At 41.7% G+C, this 18915-nt stretch overlaps 1 protein-coding gene across 5 annotated transcripts in view; it reads left to right on the top strand.

The window, feature by feature from the left end:
• Positions 1-18915, top strand: part of PTGFR (prostaglandin F receptor) — a 42467-nt gene that overhangs the window by 9999 nt on the left and 13553 nt on the right. The window contains exons 3-4 of one of the 5 annotated variants that reach the window (XR_013230180.1): positions 2790-2968; positions 5727-8779. The exons of 1 other annotated variant lie outside the window; for it this stretch is intronic. Coding sequence is in view for 3 of the 4 variants with exons in the window: in XM_077333241.1 (XP_077189356.1) it covers positions 2790-2861 (72 nt within the window). In the remaining variant the exon portion in view is untranslated. Of the gene's footprint in view, positions 1-2789; positions 4201-5726; positions 8780-12557; positions 12590-18915 lie in introns of those variants that run through there. 3 more of the 5 variants (XM_077333242.1, XM_077333243.1, XM_077333241.1) reach the window with 3 other exon arrangements.

The following is an 18915-nucleotide window of genomic DNA, read 5'->3' as shown; positions in this document are numbered from 1 at the left end:
TGATAAAATTGGGGTAAAAACAATTTTGATTGAATTGTCCACATTTGTTTTTGAATATTGCAGTTTGAATTAATTGGACTCACTGGCAATCTTCTGTCTTTTTCTTGCCTTTCATGTGAAAACTGTTATTATAAGGTTTTCTGTGTTGGGTAAATAGCAGCTTCATGGATATGGGTCTGCTTTAGTTTGGGAAAACAGCATGGGAAAGCATGAGCTATAGCTCTTCCCATGCACCATAGACCCAACCCAAAGAGTGATTTCCCCAGACGGAAGATATGGTCTTGCTGACAACTAGCTATTTCTTCAGAGCAATAGTGGTCTCAGGGATTCTCTTGAGAACCAGATCAGACAGTAGGCTCTGTAACAGCTCAATTCCACTCTCACCTGAGGCAGAGTCAGGCCAGGTAGAGGGAGGTAGGGATGGGCATGAACAGGCTGATGGAACTATAGTTTGTCATGAATCTGTGTGATTCATGGTTCATGGAGCAATGTTCACAAACTGAAGAACTGCCATGACCTTCCATAAATTTTGGTGCAGTTTGTGGCAGCTGTTTATTAAAAAACAACTATTTGGTTTAAATGGCTCAGAGCAATTTAAAGCAAACATCTATTCCCTGGGGCTTTTCATGGGAAGTTAAGGGAGCAGAAGGTAGAGGTTTCCAAACAGTTGACTGATGGGGACTGTGGGGAACAGAAAGCAGTGAAGACATTTAAACCAAACAGCTGAGCAGAATTCCTGCCCCTCAACTGTTTGGAAACCCTTCCATTCTACTTCCAGTAGCAGAAAACAGTGGTTTAAGCAGGGATCCCTGCCACTCAACTGTTTAGAAACCCTTACTTTCTGCTTCTGATGGAAAGCCATGGGGAATAGAAAGCAGGGTTTAAGTGGCTTGAAGCCATTTAAGCCAAACAGCCGAGGAGTGGTCCTGCTGCTCAGCTGTTTGAAAACTCCTACTTTCTGTTCCCTGTGAAAAACTTTAGGGAGCAGAAAGCATGGGTTTAAACTGAGTTGGTTTGTGAATCAGCTACAATCACAAACAGAACCACAAAAATGTGGGCCTAATTAGGGGCTTGTCACCAATAGGCCAAGCCTAAAACATGCTTTGAGGCCACAGTTGGGCTTTGGAGCTCTTTAGCACCTAACCTGTTATATAGTTAGCTGAAAAACTGGAAACAAATGTAGCGGCCGTTGACACTTAGGAGGAAGGTCCAGGAGGTCAAACTAAAGTAGGCTGTCCACCCCTGGAAGGAGCCAAGGCATCCTGTTAAGCCTGTGCAGACTATGCTTATAAGAGGGACAACATGTGAAGCCTTTGTTCCAGAGACAATGAAGTGGAAGGCTGGAGAGCAGGAGAAGGATCAGAGTATTAAATGAAACCCTCTCCGTTCTCTAACCATAGGTGTTTCATGGAGCTGAACAAGAAGATAGGGGAGTGTGGGGTATTGAGCCTACCTCTCCAAAATCCACTGATACTGAAACCTTGTCTTGACTTGACTTGAAGCAGTTCTGAAAAAAAGTTTTGTCTTGAAGCAGTTCTGAAAAAAGACAGTGGATATTACATTTTAATAGAAATACTTTAAAGTTGGTGGATTTAGTTGAATCACTACTTACAGGTTCTTGCTGTCCTTGTCTCATCTGTAAAATGGGTATAAAGACCCACACAAAAGGCCCACATAAGATTCTGTCTGTTCCATAATGAATGTCTCTAAGTCAAATTCCAAAATCTGTTATTAAGATCTTAGCCAACATAAAACATATTCTACAGCTGCACATTTCCCTTCTATAGCCTCTTGAGCATTGTCCTGCCTTTGCACCTGACCTCACCTCTCCATTTCCTGCCTGCCGCTTCCAAGGTTCTATGGAGATGGAGGCACATTCCCACCCCTGTAGTAGTTCAACTGCCATCTGTAAGGTTCTTTCCAGTGGTCCTAATTAAGGTTCTTTCCAGTGGTCCTAATTAACCATTGCCACCACTGGGGCTGCCTTGCCAGCCAAGCCACCACACTGTCCCTTCTGCTCCTCTTCTCCCCCCCACCCCGCTGGTCCACCCGCCTGCTGCTCAGCCCTTCCCTCCCCCACTCACCTTGGCCCAAGCCACCACTACCTCCATCTTCTGGGAAAGTGTCTTCTTCTGGAGGGAAGGCAGCACATTCCCCTTCAAGATGAGTGTGTGTGTGCGCATGCATGTGGGAGAGGCGGTGCTGGTGGCTTGTGCTGCGAGGCAGTAGCAGTCCCACCTTGACCTCCTGCCCTTTCCCTCCCCGAATACTTCTTAATCAGGGACACTGCTGCCTTGCCTCACAAGCCGCTGCCACCTCCCCTGCACGCATGAGTGTGCACACGCACACATACACGCACAATCACCCCTCCTTTGCCCTTGAAGAGTAGGCATGAAAAGGGATATGTAACATGACATTGAGCCTTAAACAACTTGCTTGATCATTTTGAAAGCAGACAGTGGATCAAATGACTCTGTTATATAATAAATTATTGTGGAGAGCTGGCCTGCTAAAACATTTTAAAATTATGTAAAGCTAGTTATAGTTTGATTGTTAACAACATTAGACAAGGAAGGGAAAGTGGGACTGTGTTTTGTTCTCTTAATGCAGATGGAACTGTTAATCTACTTTTGAGTTTTCTGTGTATATTCCACAAAGCAACTGGTTACTCTGGGGTCCAACACAAACTGAATAATTAATTTTGTGTATCTAGCCGTGATTTCAGAGTCTACAGGTTCTTTAGGATTTCTGTTGTAGTGATGTTTTCGAAACCTTCTGTTTAACCACAGGGTGCTAGATATGATTTTCGAATGAATGTTGAAGTTTCAACAACTGCAAACAGATGTCTTCTGACTAAGTGAAAAAATGTATTGTCGACCACTTGTGGTCTGCTTGTCTCAGAACTTACTTCCTGATTTTAAACAAACAAGAAATGAATGTGCAGTGTACCATTTACCACTTGGCATCTGTAAGTGTTCCTACTTAAACATATAAATATGTTAATATTTTCATTATGGTTAAAATACTTATATCTTTATACACTTGTTAATTTGACAAATGGGATAACTGGAAGGAGGTTACTTCTTAATATGCATAAGGCTCTACATTTAGCAGTCATGTGAGGCCATAATCATAGGCTTATTTGGTTGCAAGCCATGTCATATATGGCAACTAGCCAAGTATCCTGTCCCCCTCTGTGAACAATGAAGGTGCCAAATGGTATTAAGGTTGAATGGCTTTATTTATCTCACTAATTAGCTCTCACTAATTAGAATGTATGCAATAAAACTATATCTTGGAGAAGGGATTATCATTTGGTTGCTGCTCCTGCTTCATATGATTGGATTATTTATTTGTTTGTTTATGACAGCTGAAATCCTGTAAGGCTAGACCTTTGCCGGAGTTCAGACCAGGAATTATGATAAAATTAAGGACCTATGAATTTGATCCAAGTTTTTTACAAATGAGCAAAGTTTATGTAATACAAGAAAACCTTTGTTATCTGGTGTTGATAGGTTTCTGGTTATTCTGGATGTGCTGGGTATACATGTATATTGCTCTGCCCCACTGTTATGCAGAGGAATCCATAGCAACCAAAACCTGACCAGTTGGGAACTCCAAGGGACAGCTTCCACACCTGACAGGACCTTTCTAAACCCTGAGCCATAGAGCCATCATATGCAGCAGAGGTATAAGAGAAAGAGGCTCCCAACACTTTTGAGGCAGGCTTCAAGGAAAGGAGGCACCCAATAATAATGTCAACTCACAGAGCTGATTTTAACATGCCCAGTAAGGGCTAAAGGCAACATCCTGGCTAATTAATGAAGCAGGAATGAGGTATTTGTGCCCTTAAAAGTATAGGAATATGGTGTTTGGGTGGGAGGAGCTTATCCTCTTAGGCTTGCCAGTTATTCTGGATAATCATGTTAGTTAGCAAAGCTTTTTACTATATATTTCATCTACTGAGAATGCATTCTTAGTTTATCCTGTGTATGTGTTTAGAATTTTAGTTTTAGTATGGTGCACAAGTGGGAACCCTCATAGACATGTGGGAGGCATTTCATTTTCCCTCCACCACTATTTCCTCTTTCCCTTTCCTGAAAGCCTCCATAACCTCCCTCCTTTTCCTGCTTCCTTATCTCCTAGGGTTGCCAACATGGAGAGATCTTGGAATCATGACATCAGTTCCACTTTGCGTTGCCAGCTCCAGGTTGAGATATTTGTGGAGATTTGGGGGTGGAGTCTTGGGAGGGTAAATTTTTTTGAGGGAAGCACCCTGGCAGGGTATAATGCCTCCAGCCTTGAAAGGAGACATATTTTCCAGGGGAACTGATCTCTGTCATCTGAAGATCAATTGTAATTCTGAGTGATTGCCAGTTCTCACCTGGAAGTTGGCAATCCTAGTTTTGCTGCAGGAAATTGCTGCTTTGGAGAATGGAGTCTATAGTATTATACCCCTTTGAGGTTTCTTCTCTCCTTTGTCCACAAGTTCCACCCTAAACTTCTCTGTCCACAAGTTCCACCCCCCTAATCTCTAGGAATTTCCTAATGTGAAATTGGCAACCCAACCCAACAGCCAATTTACCTTTGTCTGCCCCTTTGTCTTAAGCTGCCCTCTTCCCGGCAGCCTCCACCTATGGTCAAACCCGCCATGGTCAAACCACTTTGTGTGGCAGGGAAACCTCAAGCATTTGTATGGGGCGGTGCCTCAATTTATTCTATATAACCGTTCCTACATTATTTTCCCTTTCCCTCCACTGGCCTGTCTTCTCTCCTTTACCTGCTTCTTTCTCTCCTTCTCAGTCATTGACCAGCCTAACATTTATTTTCCTCCCAACTTCAGCTATATTTACTATGTATTTACTTCATTTATTCCCTACCTTTCTCCACAGAGGGAATTGAAGCAATTTACCGTATATACTCGAGTATAAGCCAAGTTTTTTTTAGCACATTTTTACACTGAAAAAGCCCCCCTCGGCTTATACTTGAGTATATACAGTAATTGAAAGCATTTATTCTTTTAAACAGTCTGCTGAGACTGTGGGAGGCCAGCAAATCATTGCAATTCACTTTGCATTTGGAGAGGAAGGGAAGGTGATTGTAAGCCACTTTGAAACTCCTTTCGTTAGTCACAAGCAGAGTAGAAAACCCAGCAGCTATTCATCCTCTTGACTTTTCTATATTTGTTGCGGGGGGGGGGGGAGGCTGGATGGGAGAGCCTGTGATGATGGAACATGGATTAAGCACTTAGGCCACCCTGAGCTCTTCCACTGGAGGACAGTAGGGTAGGTTCACACAATAATCCTGCCAAGGATTATTTGCACATATAGAGCTAGTTTACTGTTTTTCTTTGAAATAAATATTCAAAAACATTTAATCTACTGATGCCTCAATTAATGTAATTTTATTGGTATCTATTTTTATTTTTGAAATATACCAGTAGCTGCTGCATTTCCCACCCTCAGCTTATACTTGAGTCAATAAGTTTTCCCAGTTTTTGTGGTAGAATTAGGTGCCTCAGCTTACATTCGGGTCAGTTTATGCTTGAGTATATACGGGTATATTCTTCTTTCCTCCTCTTTTATATCCACGCCCAGTGGGTAGGGTAGTCTAAGAGTATGTGACAGGTGTGAAATCATGAGTGAACTTTCACTACAAGATGGTGATTTGAACCTGGGTCTCCCAGATCCTACTGTCTAATCACTAAACCACACTGGCTTTCATAGGGTGGCTGCTGTTGAACAGTAACACAACATCCGAAAGACACATCAGTCGAAGAGGGAGTCAAATGATGAAGAAAGAAGCTGATGAGGCATCAATACCAAGAATCCTGTTTATTAAATATATGCCAAGAAAAGGTCCAGTATAAAAAACTCCTTTTTGAGGAACACTCTGTCAGTGGCTATGGTATCTCGAACGAACCAATCTTAATATGTGTCTATTCAATCTGTATTCAGTTCTATAGCATATCAGTAGAACGTGATTTCAAAGAATTTTTCACCAGACATAATACATTTCAGATTTATGATGAGTTTGTGCCATGTTTCCCAGTTTGGAGCTGGCAACCATAATCAAGTATAACCCTAATGAAACTTCCTTTAAAGGACATAATAGGCTTGGAAAGGACCCTGTATTTTACTCAGAGAAACCCAGCTTAGAATACTGTGGTTGCCTATCAACAACCATAGATGGAATCCGTTGCTTAAAGGTACAGGCATTCCTTTTACTGTTTTCAACTTTTTTTTTTTTTTTAAAGATTTCACATTTCTTCAAACCTGGGATCCTTTTCAGGTTGGTAGAAAGATGTGTTTTGCCTGTTCACAGCTTCTGTCACAGGATTTCAGTATCCAAAGATTGGCTGACTTTGCTATTAGAATATAAAATATTTTAATTACCGTAGTTTATAATAATTGATATATAATCCCATTTTTGCAATCACACCTTTTCCCACCATTTTTTAAAATAGAAACATTGCACTCCTTTTACTTCTCTTATTTGCTTGAGTAGAAATTAGTAATTAGAAATCTTGAGTAGAAATTAGTAAGAAAAATAACTCTCCTATTGTAGCCTTTTGTTAGTTTCAAGATCTCTTTACCACTGGCAATTTTTTTCAATTTGGAGTACAAAGAGAAAGTGGCAGAAAAATGGAATAAAAATGCATTGGAGGAAAGATCTTAATATAAACATTAACATTGAAGAAGTCTTTACCAAAGTAATTACAATTCCCACGCTTTCTACTATAAGAATCAAATACATATTGCTAATAAGAACCTGATTATGTGTTGCACATAGAACGTAAATAGTTTTTTTTAAGGAATAAATAGATGTGGGGGGAGTACACTGTAGAACAACCTTTCTCAGGCTTTTAACTGTTGAAGAAGAAGAAGAGTTGGTTCTAATATGCAATTTTCCCCACCCAAAGGAGGCTCAAAGCGGTTTACAGTCACCTTCCCTTTCCGCTCCCCACAACAGACACCCTGTGAGGTGGGTGAGGCTGAACTTTATCAGTGTCACGGCGAGCGTATGGAGGAGTGCAGAATCGAACCTGGCATGCCAGATTAGAAGTCCGCACTCCTAACCACTACACCAACTGAGAAACCCCTGAAACATTCTTCAGGCTTTCAGAAACCCCAAAAGTGATATCAGCAGGCTGCACCTTTCTGCCATGCCCCCAGAAGTCCCATGTCACCAGAAGTGACATCAGCCAGACATTCCCACAGCACAGGAAGTGACAGAACAAATATTTTCAGATGATTTGCAAACAGAACCATACTTGCACTCTGGGCTAGGTACCAGTTTGCTCTTCTTCACCACAGGGAACCTGCAGTGGAAGTGTGAAGAAACAGGGCCAGGGCAGGCCTATGCCACTCAGTCCCCTCCTCTGAAGTTAAAACAAGAGTACTTGCCTCTCTGGATTCCAGTCACTGCCATTCTCCAGATTTGCAGAAGAACCTCTATGGACTCCAGTCACTACCATTTCCCAATTTTGCAGAAGAATTTTAAAACAAAAATTAAATATATAGGGTGGGCAGCTGCTGGCAGCTGCTTTAGCTCAGCTGCAGTGGTAGAGGATGCAGGAATCCACCCCAGGACTGGCAGCACAGTGGAAGATGTCAGCAACTGCTCTGGCTGGCTGTGAAGAAGAAAGATTCTAGCTGCTGTGCAGGACAGCAGCAACAGAGGATGCCAGTATTTGCTCTGGCCTGGCTGCAGAAGACCCAGGGCTCAATAGCTACAGCCTGGAGCTGTTTGGTAATTGGTGGAAGGGTCCCCCCTATGTCTCCTAGCCCCCCAAGTCATAAGAATGGAATCAGAAGAAATGGTGGGAGGGATTCTCCCCCCTCTAGTATCACAGGTCCCCACTGGTATATTCTAATAGTAGTAGTATTCTTTATTACGGTCATAGACCAGCAAAATCAAAACAATTTCACAGTTACATAAATAATATGGCTAAAACACAGTTTTACTCCTAAAATAGCATTATGTTAAACACTTAGACTATGAGTCTGCTAAAATATAAATTAGAATTAAATGGAAATATAGGAAATTGTTCTAAATGCTCTCAGGGTCTGTTAAGTTTTAGTCAACTTCCACCGCCTTTTCATGGCTGCAGCACAAAACCTGGCGACACTATATGTGATGGAACAATTTGTGTCTGTGAGCAGCAGGGAGATATAAAATTGTCCTGAGCACCCTGGGACTCTATGTAACCATGGTGTGATAAATATGGAACGTATGTCATCATAAAACTGACAATACAAAAGGATATGTTCCAATGTTTCTATCTGACCAGAGCTACAGGGGCACTTCCTTTCACCATAGGGAGTTTTCTTGTATCTCCCTTCAAGTACAGCTGAGGGAAGGGCATTGCAACGAGCTAAAGTGAAGGCCCTCCGGTGGCTAGGCACCTCAAGATTCTTTAAATAAGCCAAGGGAGCTGTGACATACCTGTAGCCTTCACTAACAATGAAGGCAGAGGTATTCGCTAGATCATGTTGGCGTTCTATATCCACTACTCGCTGTTTGATAACCTCTTTAGCTTGGTCATAGGCCATCTGAACCAGAAATTCTGGAGAAAATCCCAAAGCTGCGATTTTCCCCCTCACCGATTGTTTCCATGAAGACTGGAAGTTATCCTTCATTATCAAAGAAGCTAATCCACAGGGGAAAAAAGAGATTTTAAGCCAGTAATTGAGAATGTTTAACCATACTCTTGCCTCCACCTTCATAAGGCCAGTCTCAAGTCGCAAGGCGGCACTGGAGACACATCTCGGGACTTGGATGACTGCTCTTAGGAATTTGGATTGTACAGATTCCAATAATGCAAAGTTGGAATAAGGACCTAGCTGCGCACCATATAGCAGTTGTGCCATTGACTTAGCTTCAAACAGTTTTAGAGCTGCGGGGATATAATGACCTCCTTTCAGCCTAAGGAATCTGAAGATGGCATTTGCACTTTTTTGTGCCTTTCCAGCGACATAAGCCCCATGGGCTAACCTGCGGCCAGTTGATTGCAGAACGACTCCCAAATATTTGAAACAGGAAACCTGTTCTATTTTAGTTCTGTCAATGTGCCAGGTATATTTTTTTGGCCTTTTGGCAAATGTCATGATTTTGGTTTTCTGATAATTAAGCTCCAATTATTCCCCTTCACAATATAACGACAATGCATTCAGTGCTCTTTTAAGTCCAATAGGTGTTCTTGAGAGAATTACTGCATCATCTGCATACAGAAGAACAGAAATGTGACTTCCAGCAAGTTTTGGAGGATGAAAGCTCAAGTTATTGAGATGGCTCACAATATCATTGATATAAAAATTAAATAGAAATGGGGCCAGTATACATCCTTGCTTAACACCTTTTTGAGTTTTAACAGGAGTGGAGAGATGACCCTGAGGGTTGCACCTCACTTTCAGTGAGGTCCCTTCATGTAACGTACGTATTAAATAAAGCAGCCGACAGTCTACTGAAGAATTCTCCAATTTCTCCCACAATTTGACACGGGAAATGGAGTCAAAAGCTGCTTTTAAATCTATAAAAGCGGCATAGAGGGAAGTTGTGTAGCGAGAAGAGTATTTCTCAATAAGGTGATGTAGAACCAGACATTGGTCGATAGTGGATCGACCCTCTCTAAAGCCAGCTTGTTCTTCAGCAAGGACATTTTCCTGTTCCATCCATTCCTGAAATTTGGATTGAAGGTGCCTTGCGTAAAGCTTACTGATTATGTTGAGGAGGCTATTCTAATAGTTACTGTCATGTCTGACTCTTGCTGATCCCATGGCACAGCTGTCGCCACAATCCTCCATCCGTCACCGCCTCCCTCAGCCATGCAAGATCTAGTTGGTGTCCACCCCAATTGCATCCAATAGTCTAATAGTGAAGTTGGCCAAATCTGAGGATACTGAAGTTCAGTTACTGAAATTTGAAAAAAAACACCCAATATTATAATTAAAATATTATAAAAGGAGCACCTGGAGCTTTAAGTTAGAGATTCCTTCTGTGGCTGTTGCTGGACAACCACAACATTCTAGGTGTGTCTCTGATTAGAGGGGGGGGGGCAGTGTCCTTTCCAAGCCTGTTGTGGCTTGGACAGGACTCACTGGAGCCAGGTCTAGCAGCAACCACTGGGTGACTTGATACCACCTGTCTTGCATGACTCACCTTGTCCTGGCTGCTTGCTGCTGTCCAGCAACCACCTCCCTATGAAAGCCAGTGTGATATAGCAGACAGTGGGGTCTGGGGGACCCAGATTGGAATCCCCACACTAAGGAAGCTAATGGTGTGTTTGGGCCCATCACCTACTCTTAGCCCAACCTACCTCACAGAATTGTGAGGACAAAAAGGAGGAGAGTAGGGCAGAGTCTGCACTTACTTTGTTTATTCCATTGTCAATCCTGTTGAATTCAGATCGATTTGAACTCGGGTCTTCCTCTTTCCCTTCCCCCATTGAAACAGGAAAGTGTTCTGCACGTGGTTAGGCTAGTTCAGAAGGGGGGGGGGAGCCAAGCCTCTTTCTTTCTTTTCTTGAAGGGGGAGGGAGAGGAGCCAAGCAGGGAGCCTCTTTCTTTTCTTGGAGGGGGGGAGGAGAAAGGATCGAAGAAGGCAGAGGAGGGAGAAAAAAATCCAAGACTGACAGAAGTTGAGAGGAATTAGGGCCTTCTCCTTTAAGGCAAGCTTGTCACATGATCAGTTTTGGCCAATCAGGGGTTCTCTACCACGGAGCAAAGCCCAGATTCAAAACAGCCTGCTTTCTCAATTTGATTTTAAAAATATTGAGCATTAAAAGCACTCTAAGATATCACACAATAAAGGTAGGGTCACGCCAAATCCTTCTTGTTGAAGAAGGAAAATTTAAATCGCGCAAAATCCAAACGGAAATCACATTCTGTGTAGACGGCAGGGACTGAATCGATCTGGGATTGGAATAAAAGCTCTGTGCGGTTTACAACCAGAATAATGTAAGCTGCTTTAGTCCTCACTATGGAGAAAGGCAGGGTATAAATAAAGTAAATAAACACAGTTGAAGATGGAAGGTAGATAAAATGGAGATTGGTGAATGGCTGAGAAATAGAGAAGGAGACAAGGAAAGAAAAGGGAGATTCCTGGAGCAGGGGAAGTTAGTTTCCTGGAGCAGGGGAAAAGGAAAAAGTGCAGGGAGAGGGATACAAGGGAGAGTGGTCTGCCCCCCACACAACTGGGCCATAGTTTTCCTAGGCAGAGGCTGGTGGGAGAGATAGGGAAAGCTGAAGACAAAGGGGCAGGTAAGGGTAGGTTGTTTATTGGATGAGACGAAGAGAAGGAAGGAAGAAAAGGAAAAAATGCTATGTGGGCTTTAATGGAAGAAAAAGATAAAAATGCCGGGGGGAGGGGGAGACACAATTAAATGCCTCCTGCAAGTCCTTGTAATAGTCAAGTTGGTCATATCTGAGGATACTTATTTCTGGTGATTGAAGCTGTGAATGGGCAGAATAGATCTTTCTACAAACCTGTAAAACACCCCAGGTTTGCAGGAACCCTACTACAAAATCTAATCACCCCCCCCCAAATCCAGCTACCTTTCTGTGAATAAATGACAGTTGGAAGGGCCAGCTGCTTTCCAGGTTCATTTGAGGGGGACTTAGCAGAGCCTGGCCTGTCAGCAACCACTGGATGATTTGAAATTACCTGACTTGCATGACTCAACTAGCATCTACTGCAGCAGCCACCCTATTTATTTGTTTGTTTATTTATTTATTATTCAAATTTATCCCTGAGGGCTCGAGGCTATGGCGAGCGGCGGTATAGAAATCTAATAAGAAATTTTTAAAAAATGTGATTAAAACCCCAATAAAATCCCTTAAAACAGATACAAAAACTGAACCATTTTAAATACAATACAAAACCCATGAAGATAAGATGCTGCAGCAAAAAACTCATACCTATGAAAGCCCGTGTGGCATAGTGGCTAGAATTTCAGCCTAGAGTCCAGTGGTCCCCAACCCTTTTCAGGCCAGGGGGGGGACAGGGAGGCCCAGGGGCCGGAGGGGAGAGGGAGGCGTGGCCGCTGTTGGGTCCAAATGCGCAGGCACGTGCAAATGCGCAGGCGCGGAGCTGCTGCACCTGTGCTTTTGCACCTGCTGGTGTGCCGGCGCCCACGTCTTCCCTCCCGCAGTGTGGCGCTCGCTGCACCATGGGGGGAGGGAGGTGTATCCACTGCCATGCCGGCACCCGCGCCTCCCTCCCCCCCCTGCCATGGCCCGTTACTGGTCTGCATCCCGGGGGTTGGGGGAACATTGGCCTAGATCACTGGGGCAGGCATGACAGTGTCACCAGTGATGCAATGTGGCTGGGAGCTGCAGCAGGCCTTGCAGCATCACTAATTGGAGGTGGTGCAGGGAGAAAGTCACAGGTAGCCCAGCAGCAGCAGAGGGATGGGAAGAAAACTAAGAGGGAGAAGTTGTTCTTTTTAAATTCTAAAACGGGCTTAGTAATTGCTTTCATTCTGTAAGTATTGGCTCCAAGCAGCCTAGCAGAATTCTTTTGTAAATAAGAACGATTTTGTTTCTTTTTTCTTTCAGGTTGGCAGTGTGCCAGGGGCAGGAAGATATGTGTGAGCAGCTAACTAGTAATATTTTTGTCTCATTTGCTTTGTTGCCTTAACAGATAACTAAAAAGGATTAAAATTCAGAGTAAGGTGTTACACAAATAATTACTTTGTAGCTATTGTATGGAAGGACAACATAAACCAGTTGCTTAGCAGTTGTTTAAAAACGAGCTGAAAGGGAAGGAAACTAGTGCATTGTCTGTTACGTTCATAAATTTTTACTTCATAAAAAGTCTGAAATCATAGAATGAAAATTAAATTACACTTAAATGAAAATAGGTTTTTCCATCTTACTTTGATAACATACGTTGGAATATTTTCTTAGCTAAATAGTTCAGGATTTATTGTCAGATTCATTTACTTTTTAGCAATTAAAATGGAAATGGTTTATGTACTCCAACTAGCTTCTATGATAATGATTCGCTAACCTGCTGGTTCATTTATTGCACAGTTCATTTCAAATATTCCTTTAAAATGTTAGTAGTTTTAGGAATCAATAAATTAAGATTTTTTAATACAATGCTAAAATAGTAAAGCACAATAATTTTCTTTGAGCAAAGAATCAATCTGTAGACAATGCAGTTCTAAATAGAGAACACTAGCATTTTAGATTATGTGCAAATGTGGAGCTTGGCAGGAGTTTCTCCTTTTTTACAAAATAAGCCAAATGTTTGAATATCTCTGTCAAATAGAATATCTTTTCATCTGTTCCAGAACTTTCTCATCACTGATGGTTAATACCAAGCAGTTATAATACATAAATACCTTGACAAAATGTTTATTTTCATAAAAGTTTGGGCAGAAGATGTCGCTTTAATTGAAGTATAGAAAGACCATATTTGTGTTGGGAAATGAGAACTGAAAAGAAGTTAACAGTTCATTACTGTTCTCAGTTCATCCATTCTAAGTCCTTCGACTTCTGTGGTGTTAGAGTTCCCCTGCATAACTCTTTGGTGAAAATTCAATTAGGATAAAACTGGAGGAATTTTCATTTATAATAATTGTAATCAGGGTTAATAAAACCCATCCATCATAATTTTTATCAGACTTTCTACTAAAAACACTACTGTTGGCCAGAAATCTTTTCATTGTTGTTGTATTGGTATATTATTGAATCTGGCGAAGTTTTACAGTTATGCTCTCTAAGACCAATTATGATGGCAGCAGCCACACCCGCCTGCTGCCGGGTCCTTGTGGTGGTATGCGCCGCCGCTTCCCACGTATGCATGAGGGAGGGAATTCCCTAGTGTACACAGACTGCCCCAGCATAGTGCGTGAGAGAGAACAATGCCGGGGCTGAAAGACCCCGGCGGCGGCAGAGGAGGAGAGTGGGAGGCAGGGCCCCCCCCCACTGCACAATGGCAGGGGAGTGGCATGCTACTCTCCCAACAAGGTGGGGGACTGCCCTGTCCAGCTCCACGGCACCACAGAGCTGTTAGGGGTATGTGGTGTCCCTGCAGGGACACTGTAGGTCAGGGTGGGATTATGTACGGGGCTGGCACTGGAGAGCTGTGGATGGCACCTGTGGTACTCTGGGGAATGCAGGAGTTCCCACATTCACACACCACAGGCTATCCAGGGCACTGCGCCGGCCAGGGCTGGGATGGTGGCAATGTCATGCATAATTCAGGACTAGCTCCACTGCCCTGCTGCTGCCACCACCCTGGACTAGCCAGCCCATGTATAAACAGTCTAAATGTGTTTTTTAATTCTTCCACACATTTATGTACATATTTATTTACATAATGGCTGCCACATGAAGTTTATATTTAAGGGCTGAATTTTCTATAGTATCCTTCCCAAAGAAATTTCCTTTACAGGTAACTGAATGGATTGAATCATTCATAGATTCCTTTGATGAGAATACTCTTTATAGTTTGCTATAACGGAAGTACTTAATTTCTGGCTTCATGTGAAAAGCTGAATGATCTGTGTACTGTGTGACATTTTACATTGCTATTTTACAAAGAATAAGGATGGCATATTTCTGTATTGAACTGATGTATTGGATAATTTTTCGCAAATGGTAAATACTATTGGCACAAGCCTTCCTATTATAACAGTTGCCTCTGCTAACAGATGAATGTTTTAGGCTTGTGTCTGTCTCATTGAGAGGAAAAATTACATGGAGGTATGCAGAATACTAATAGATCTCCCAAATCTTAAGAGTGCTATGGTGTGTTTGCAAGGACATTGTGGAAGAAAGTACAGAGAAGGGAAGAAACATGATGAGCCTTGTGAGGATCACTCTGCACATGGCTACTTAACCCTTGTACAGCTAAATATATATGTTTTATTTCATTTTTTTAATCTACATGCTTTATTTTACTTTTTCTAATATTTATTTATTTACAATTGTGTACTCCACCTTTCTGCCCTCATAAGGGCCGCCAAAATAGCTAATAAATTAAAATTACATTACATTTCAAAAATTACCTTTTACAAATAAAAATTACATTACATTTCAAAAACCATTAATGTTTGCAGACCCCTCCCCCCCATAAATAAACCACTTAAAGTTAGAGCTAAAGTTACACATACCAAAATGTAAAAGCAACAACTAAAAATTGGGCAGGAAGGAGTGAATATTGTAGGGAACCCAAATGAAACAGTCTTCAGCTGCTGGTGGAAGATGGCAACAAAAGGGGACAGATTAATCTACCCGGGGAATAAGTTCCAAAGTTTTAGTGCCTTGGTAGTGAAAATCCTTTTCCAGGTTACTACCCAATCTCCAGGTTACTACCTAATCTGTCTAATCTCAGAAGGTGGGGGCACCTGAAGCAGGGCCTTGAAAGGTGACAATAGTGTTTGGGGAGGTTAATAAGGAGGGTCTCCCAACCATGTTACCACTATACCATATGGTACCACGAAGGTACCTCAATGATATCAAGGTGCGGATGTCACAATGAGGGGGTATAGAAATTAAACAAATAAAAAACACATGGTGGTTGGGGAGAGCCCTCCCACTGTTTCTGGTAATCAATATTACCACCTTGAATTGTGCCTGGATGCAAAGAATGCATACCCTCTTAGTTGCTCTATCCTTTTTTCCCATCAGGGAGTCTTGGCTCGCATAAAACCAGCACAATGTATTAAAATATCCTTTGTGTACAAAATATCAAACCAATGATAAAGCAAACTTAGCATGAAACTAAGTTACAGCATCAAAAATACTCAACCATCTCATCAACCCATTTATGCCTTCTTGTATACAACAGTTATAATCCTTATTCTTGGGCCATTTCCTGACAAGTCTTGTTACGAGTAATAAGATCAGAAAAGTACTTTTGTATCTGGCCTGAATTCCTACCCTTACACATTTTACCTTTATATTCAATGTGGGAGGTATAGTAGGAATTTTTTCAGTACATTCTGCAAAACTCTCAGATCAAGTGCCAATGAAGTGTAGATGAGTAATGACTGCCTATTGCACTTCATTGGTAAACAAACAACTCCCCATATTGTATTCTTCAACTGTTGGGACTCCCCTCCCACTTTTAAATTTGGGTGCAACTCCTTCAAGCTTCAATATAACTTCTTTAGCATAAAAAATATCCTTCTTAGTTTAAAATAAGTAATGAGAGCCATTGAAGTTAAAAACAAGGGTTTACTCTAAATGTAAATAAAATATTGGGCATAGAAGCCGTCTTTGTTATGTTAGAAAGACTGCTGTCTGACAGAATAAAATAGAAAAAGATATTGAAGAAAAGATATGATTATAGATTCTGCTTTTGCAGGAACAATAATTTCTATCTTTTCATATATTCTGACTTTTTACAATCTGGTAGGTATGCTGCTGTGAGCTGTTTTCAGCAGCTATAAAATTGTAGATAAAAAATTGACATATTGCTTAAAAAATGTAAAGGCAAAACACTACCGTATTGCAATTCCCAGAAGGAAGGAATTAGTTGAAGGTTGCAGGGTCACATACCGTAAAAACATGGTAATTCATAACTAATGTCAACGTCAGAGAAATCCACAAAAGCAGAATATTTGGAAACTATTTGTAATTAAGAGCACCAACAGTAAAAAAAAATGTTCCTGTGGATTTTAGAGGTGTTCAGATAAATCTCTATTTCCCCTTACATCAGGATTGCATCGTTTTAAAATATCTTGGTGTAGGGTGTGGACTTCTAATTTGGCAAGCGGGGTGTGATTCCGCACTCCCCCACATGCAGCCAGCTGGGTGACCTTGGACTCGCCACAGCACTGATAAAACTGTTCTGACCCGAGCAGTGATATCAGGGCTCTCTCAGCCTCACCTGTTGTGGTGACTGTTGTGGGGAGAGGAAAGGGAAGGCAAATGAAAGCGGCATATAAGAACCAACTCTTCTTAAAATATCTATTGCTTTTGAGGGAGATTGTTCCCAGGAATTTTAAGATCCTAGTGGGGAGGATCAGGGAAATGGAAACAGGCAGGAACAGTATTGTACAATGCTGTAACATAATTTATGGCCAGAAAACCATAGCAATGTCATCACAGTGCTCTAGGAATCCCCCCTCCCCAAACACACTGTTTTTTTACTTCAGAAGTTCAATTCAAGTCCCAGCTTTTTGGCTTCTGGTGGTTCCTGGGTTGCAAATTGTTGCTTGGGCAACTCCTGGAGATTTGGAGGCAGAACCTCCAGTCAGCATTATTTGGGGAGAAGAAGGAGCTCAGTGACTTTGAAATGCCATAAGTTCCACCTTCAGCAGCTATTTTCTTCAGGGAACTGAACTCTGTAGTCTGTTGAACAGTTATTATTTGGGGAGAATTCCAGGCCCTGCATGGAGTTTAGCAACCCTGGCTGCTGGCCAGACTGATTCAAAGGGTGAAAAACAATGCCCTCTTATAAATGAAATCTTGGGTATAATGTCCCTCAGGGAAACAGATATTTTGAAATGATGTAATCCTAATGTAAGGGGAAGTGATCCACCACATATCTGGAAAACATGTGATTCAAACCAATCCCTTGGCCTTCTATTTTCTATTGCTGGCTATCCTGACTGAAAAGTGTGCACATGCAGTTTCTTTATTAACTGCTCATGTTAACTGCTTGTGTTTGCTGGGCTTCCTTCTCTGGTCTGGGCATCCCTTCTGCACAGCTGTTGAACAGGCTGGTGGAGGGAAAATAGCAAGAGAAGAAATAGCCCCCTCCCCCCGAGTTGCAGTATCTCTTCTGCTGTGAACTGAAAGTGATGTTAATGTGGTACCCATAGAGGTTTGGAAGCATACCAGAGTGTGGCTCTGATGTGTTGGTATCACTTCTGTCTGGTTTCAGAAGTGACGTTGTGATATCAGGGACACCAGAAGTGACACATTTTTACCCCCTCTCAATTTCTCATTGGTCGCCATGCCCATGGATGGCAGTTATCATTCAGCCTATTTCCTCAATTTCAGTTCTTTCTTAATAGACATAAAACAATATCTAAAAGAAACATGGGTTTATTTATGCATTCTAAGTTTTGCCCATATTTTGCAGACAGCTTCTTGGTTAAAAATATTTTATGAATATCATATTGTTCTCACAAAACTTTGGAACTTGAAGACGATCTAAGATATCAAAAAGGCATCTCTGGCACTTTTCTGAGTTCAGATCCTGCTTTTTCTCCATTCTTAAAAGGAAAGGGTTTATTGTCCTATTACTGCAGATTTGTCTAAAATGATTAACTGGGCTACAAGTAGGAAATGGATGTGAATCAGCCAGCATCTTGAGATTCTTATGATAAAAGGTGATCCACTTCGTAAAGGTAAACAAAGAAGCCAATACAGAACAAAAATGCGGGGAAGCCTAAAATGATTGTCAGTGTTTGTTCCCATCCAGCATGTGCTTTTCCATGCTTTTATCTTTACTGAATTGGCTGCCCTGCAGAAAGCATATTTTGGCCAATACAACCCATATTAGCGTATACATTTTTAAACAAGTCCAAACAAATTGTATACTTATTGCAGATTGTATTTCCACTGTTTTGTTGAATGTTGTGAATCTTCATTGACAATTTCAAAAGCAATATATCATTTATCAGGGATCAGCAATTCACTTCCCGCTACTTACCTAGGATGATTGGGCTGTGGGTAGGTGCTAGGACTTAGGAAGGGTCAGCAGTGCCCTCCTCACAACAATTGATGGACCTGGTGCCAGGCAAGAGCTTTTCCAAGTTGGGAGGGTAGATAACAGCCATATCCTGGTATCTGGAGGGAAAGAGAGAATGTAGGCTGTGTTAAAAACCCCTACTTCCGTTTCTGATTCATATATAATGCACATTTTTGTATTCATCAACTGAATTTACAGACACACTGCATCATGTGATTATTATTCATGTTATATTGTATATTCATGCTACTTATATTG

This window comes from Paroedura picta, chromosome 4, assembly GCF_049243985.1.
Source record: "Paroedura picta isolate Pp20150507F chromosome 4, Ppicta_v3.0, whole genome shotgun sequence".
Classification (NCBI taxonomy): Eukaryota; Metazoa; Chordata; class Lepidosauria; order Squamata; family Gekkonidae; genus Paroedura; species Paroedura picta.
The sequence above is the reverse complement of the archived record's forward strand: the minus strand, read 5'-3'. Positions and strand labels throughout refer to the sequence as shown.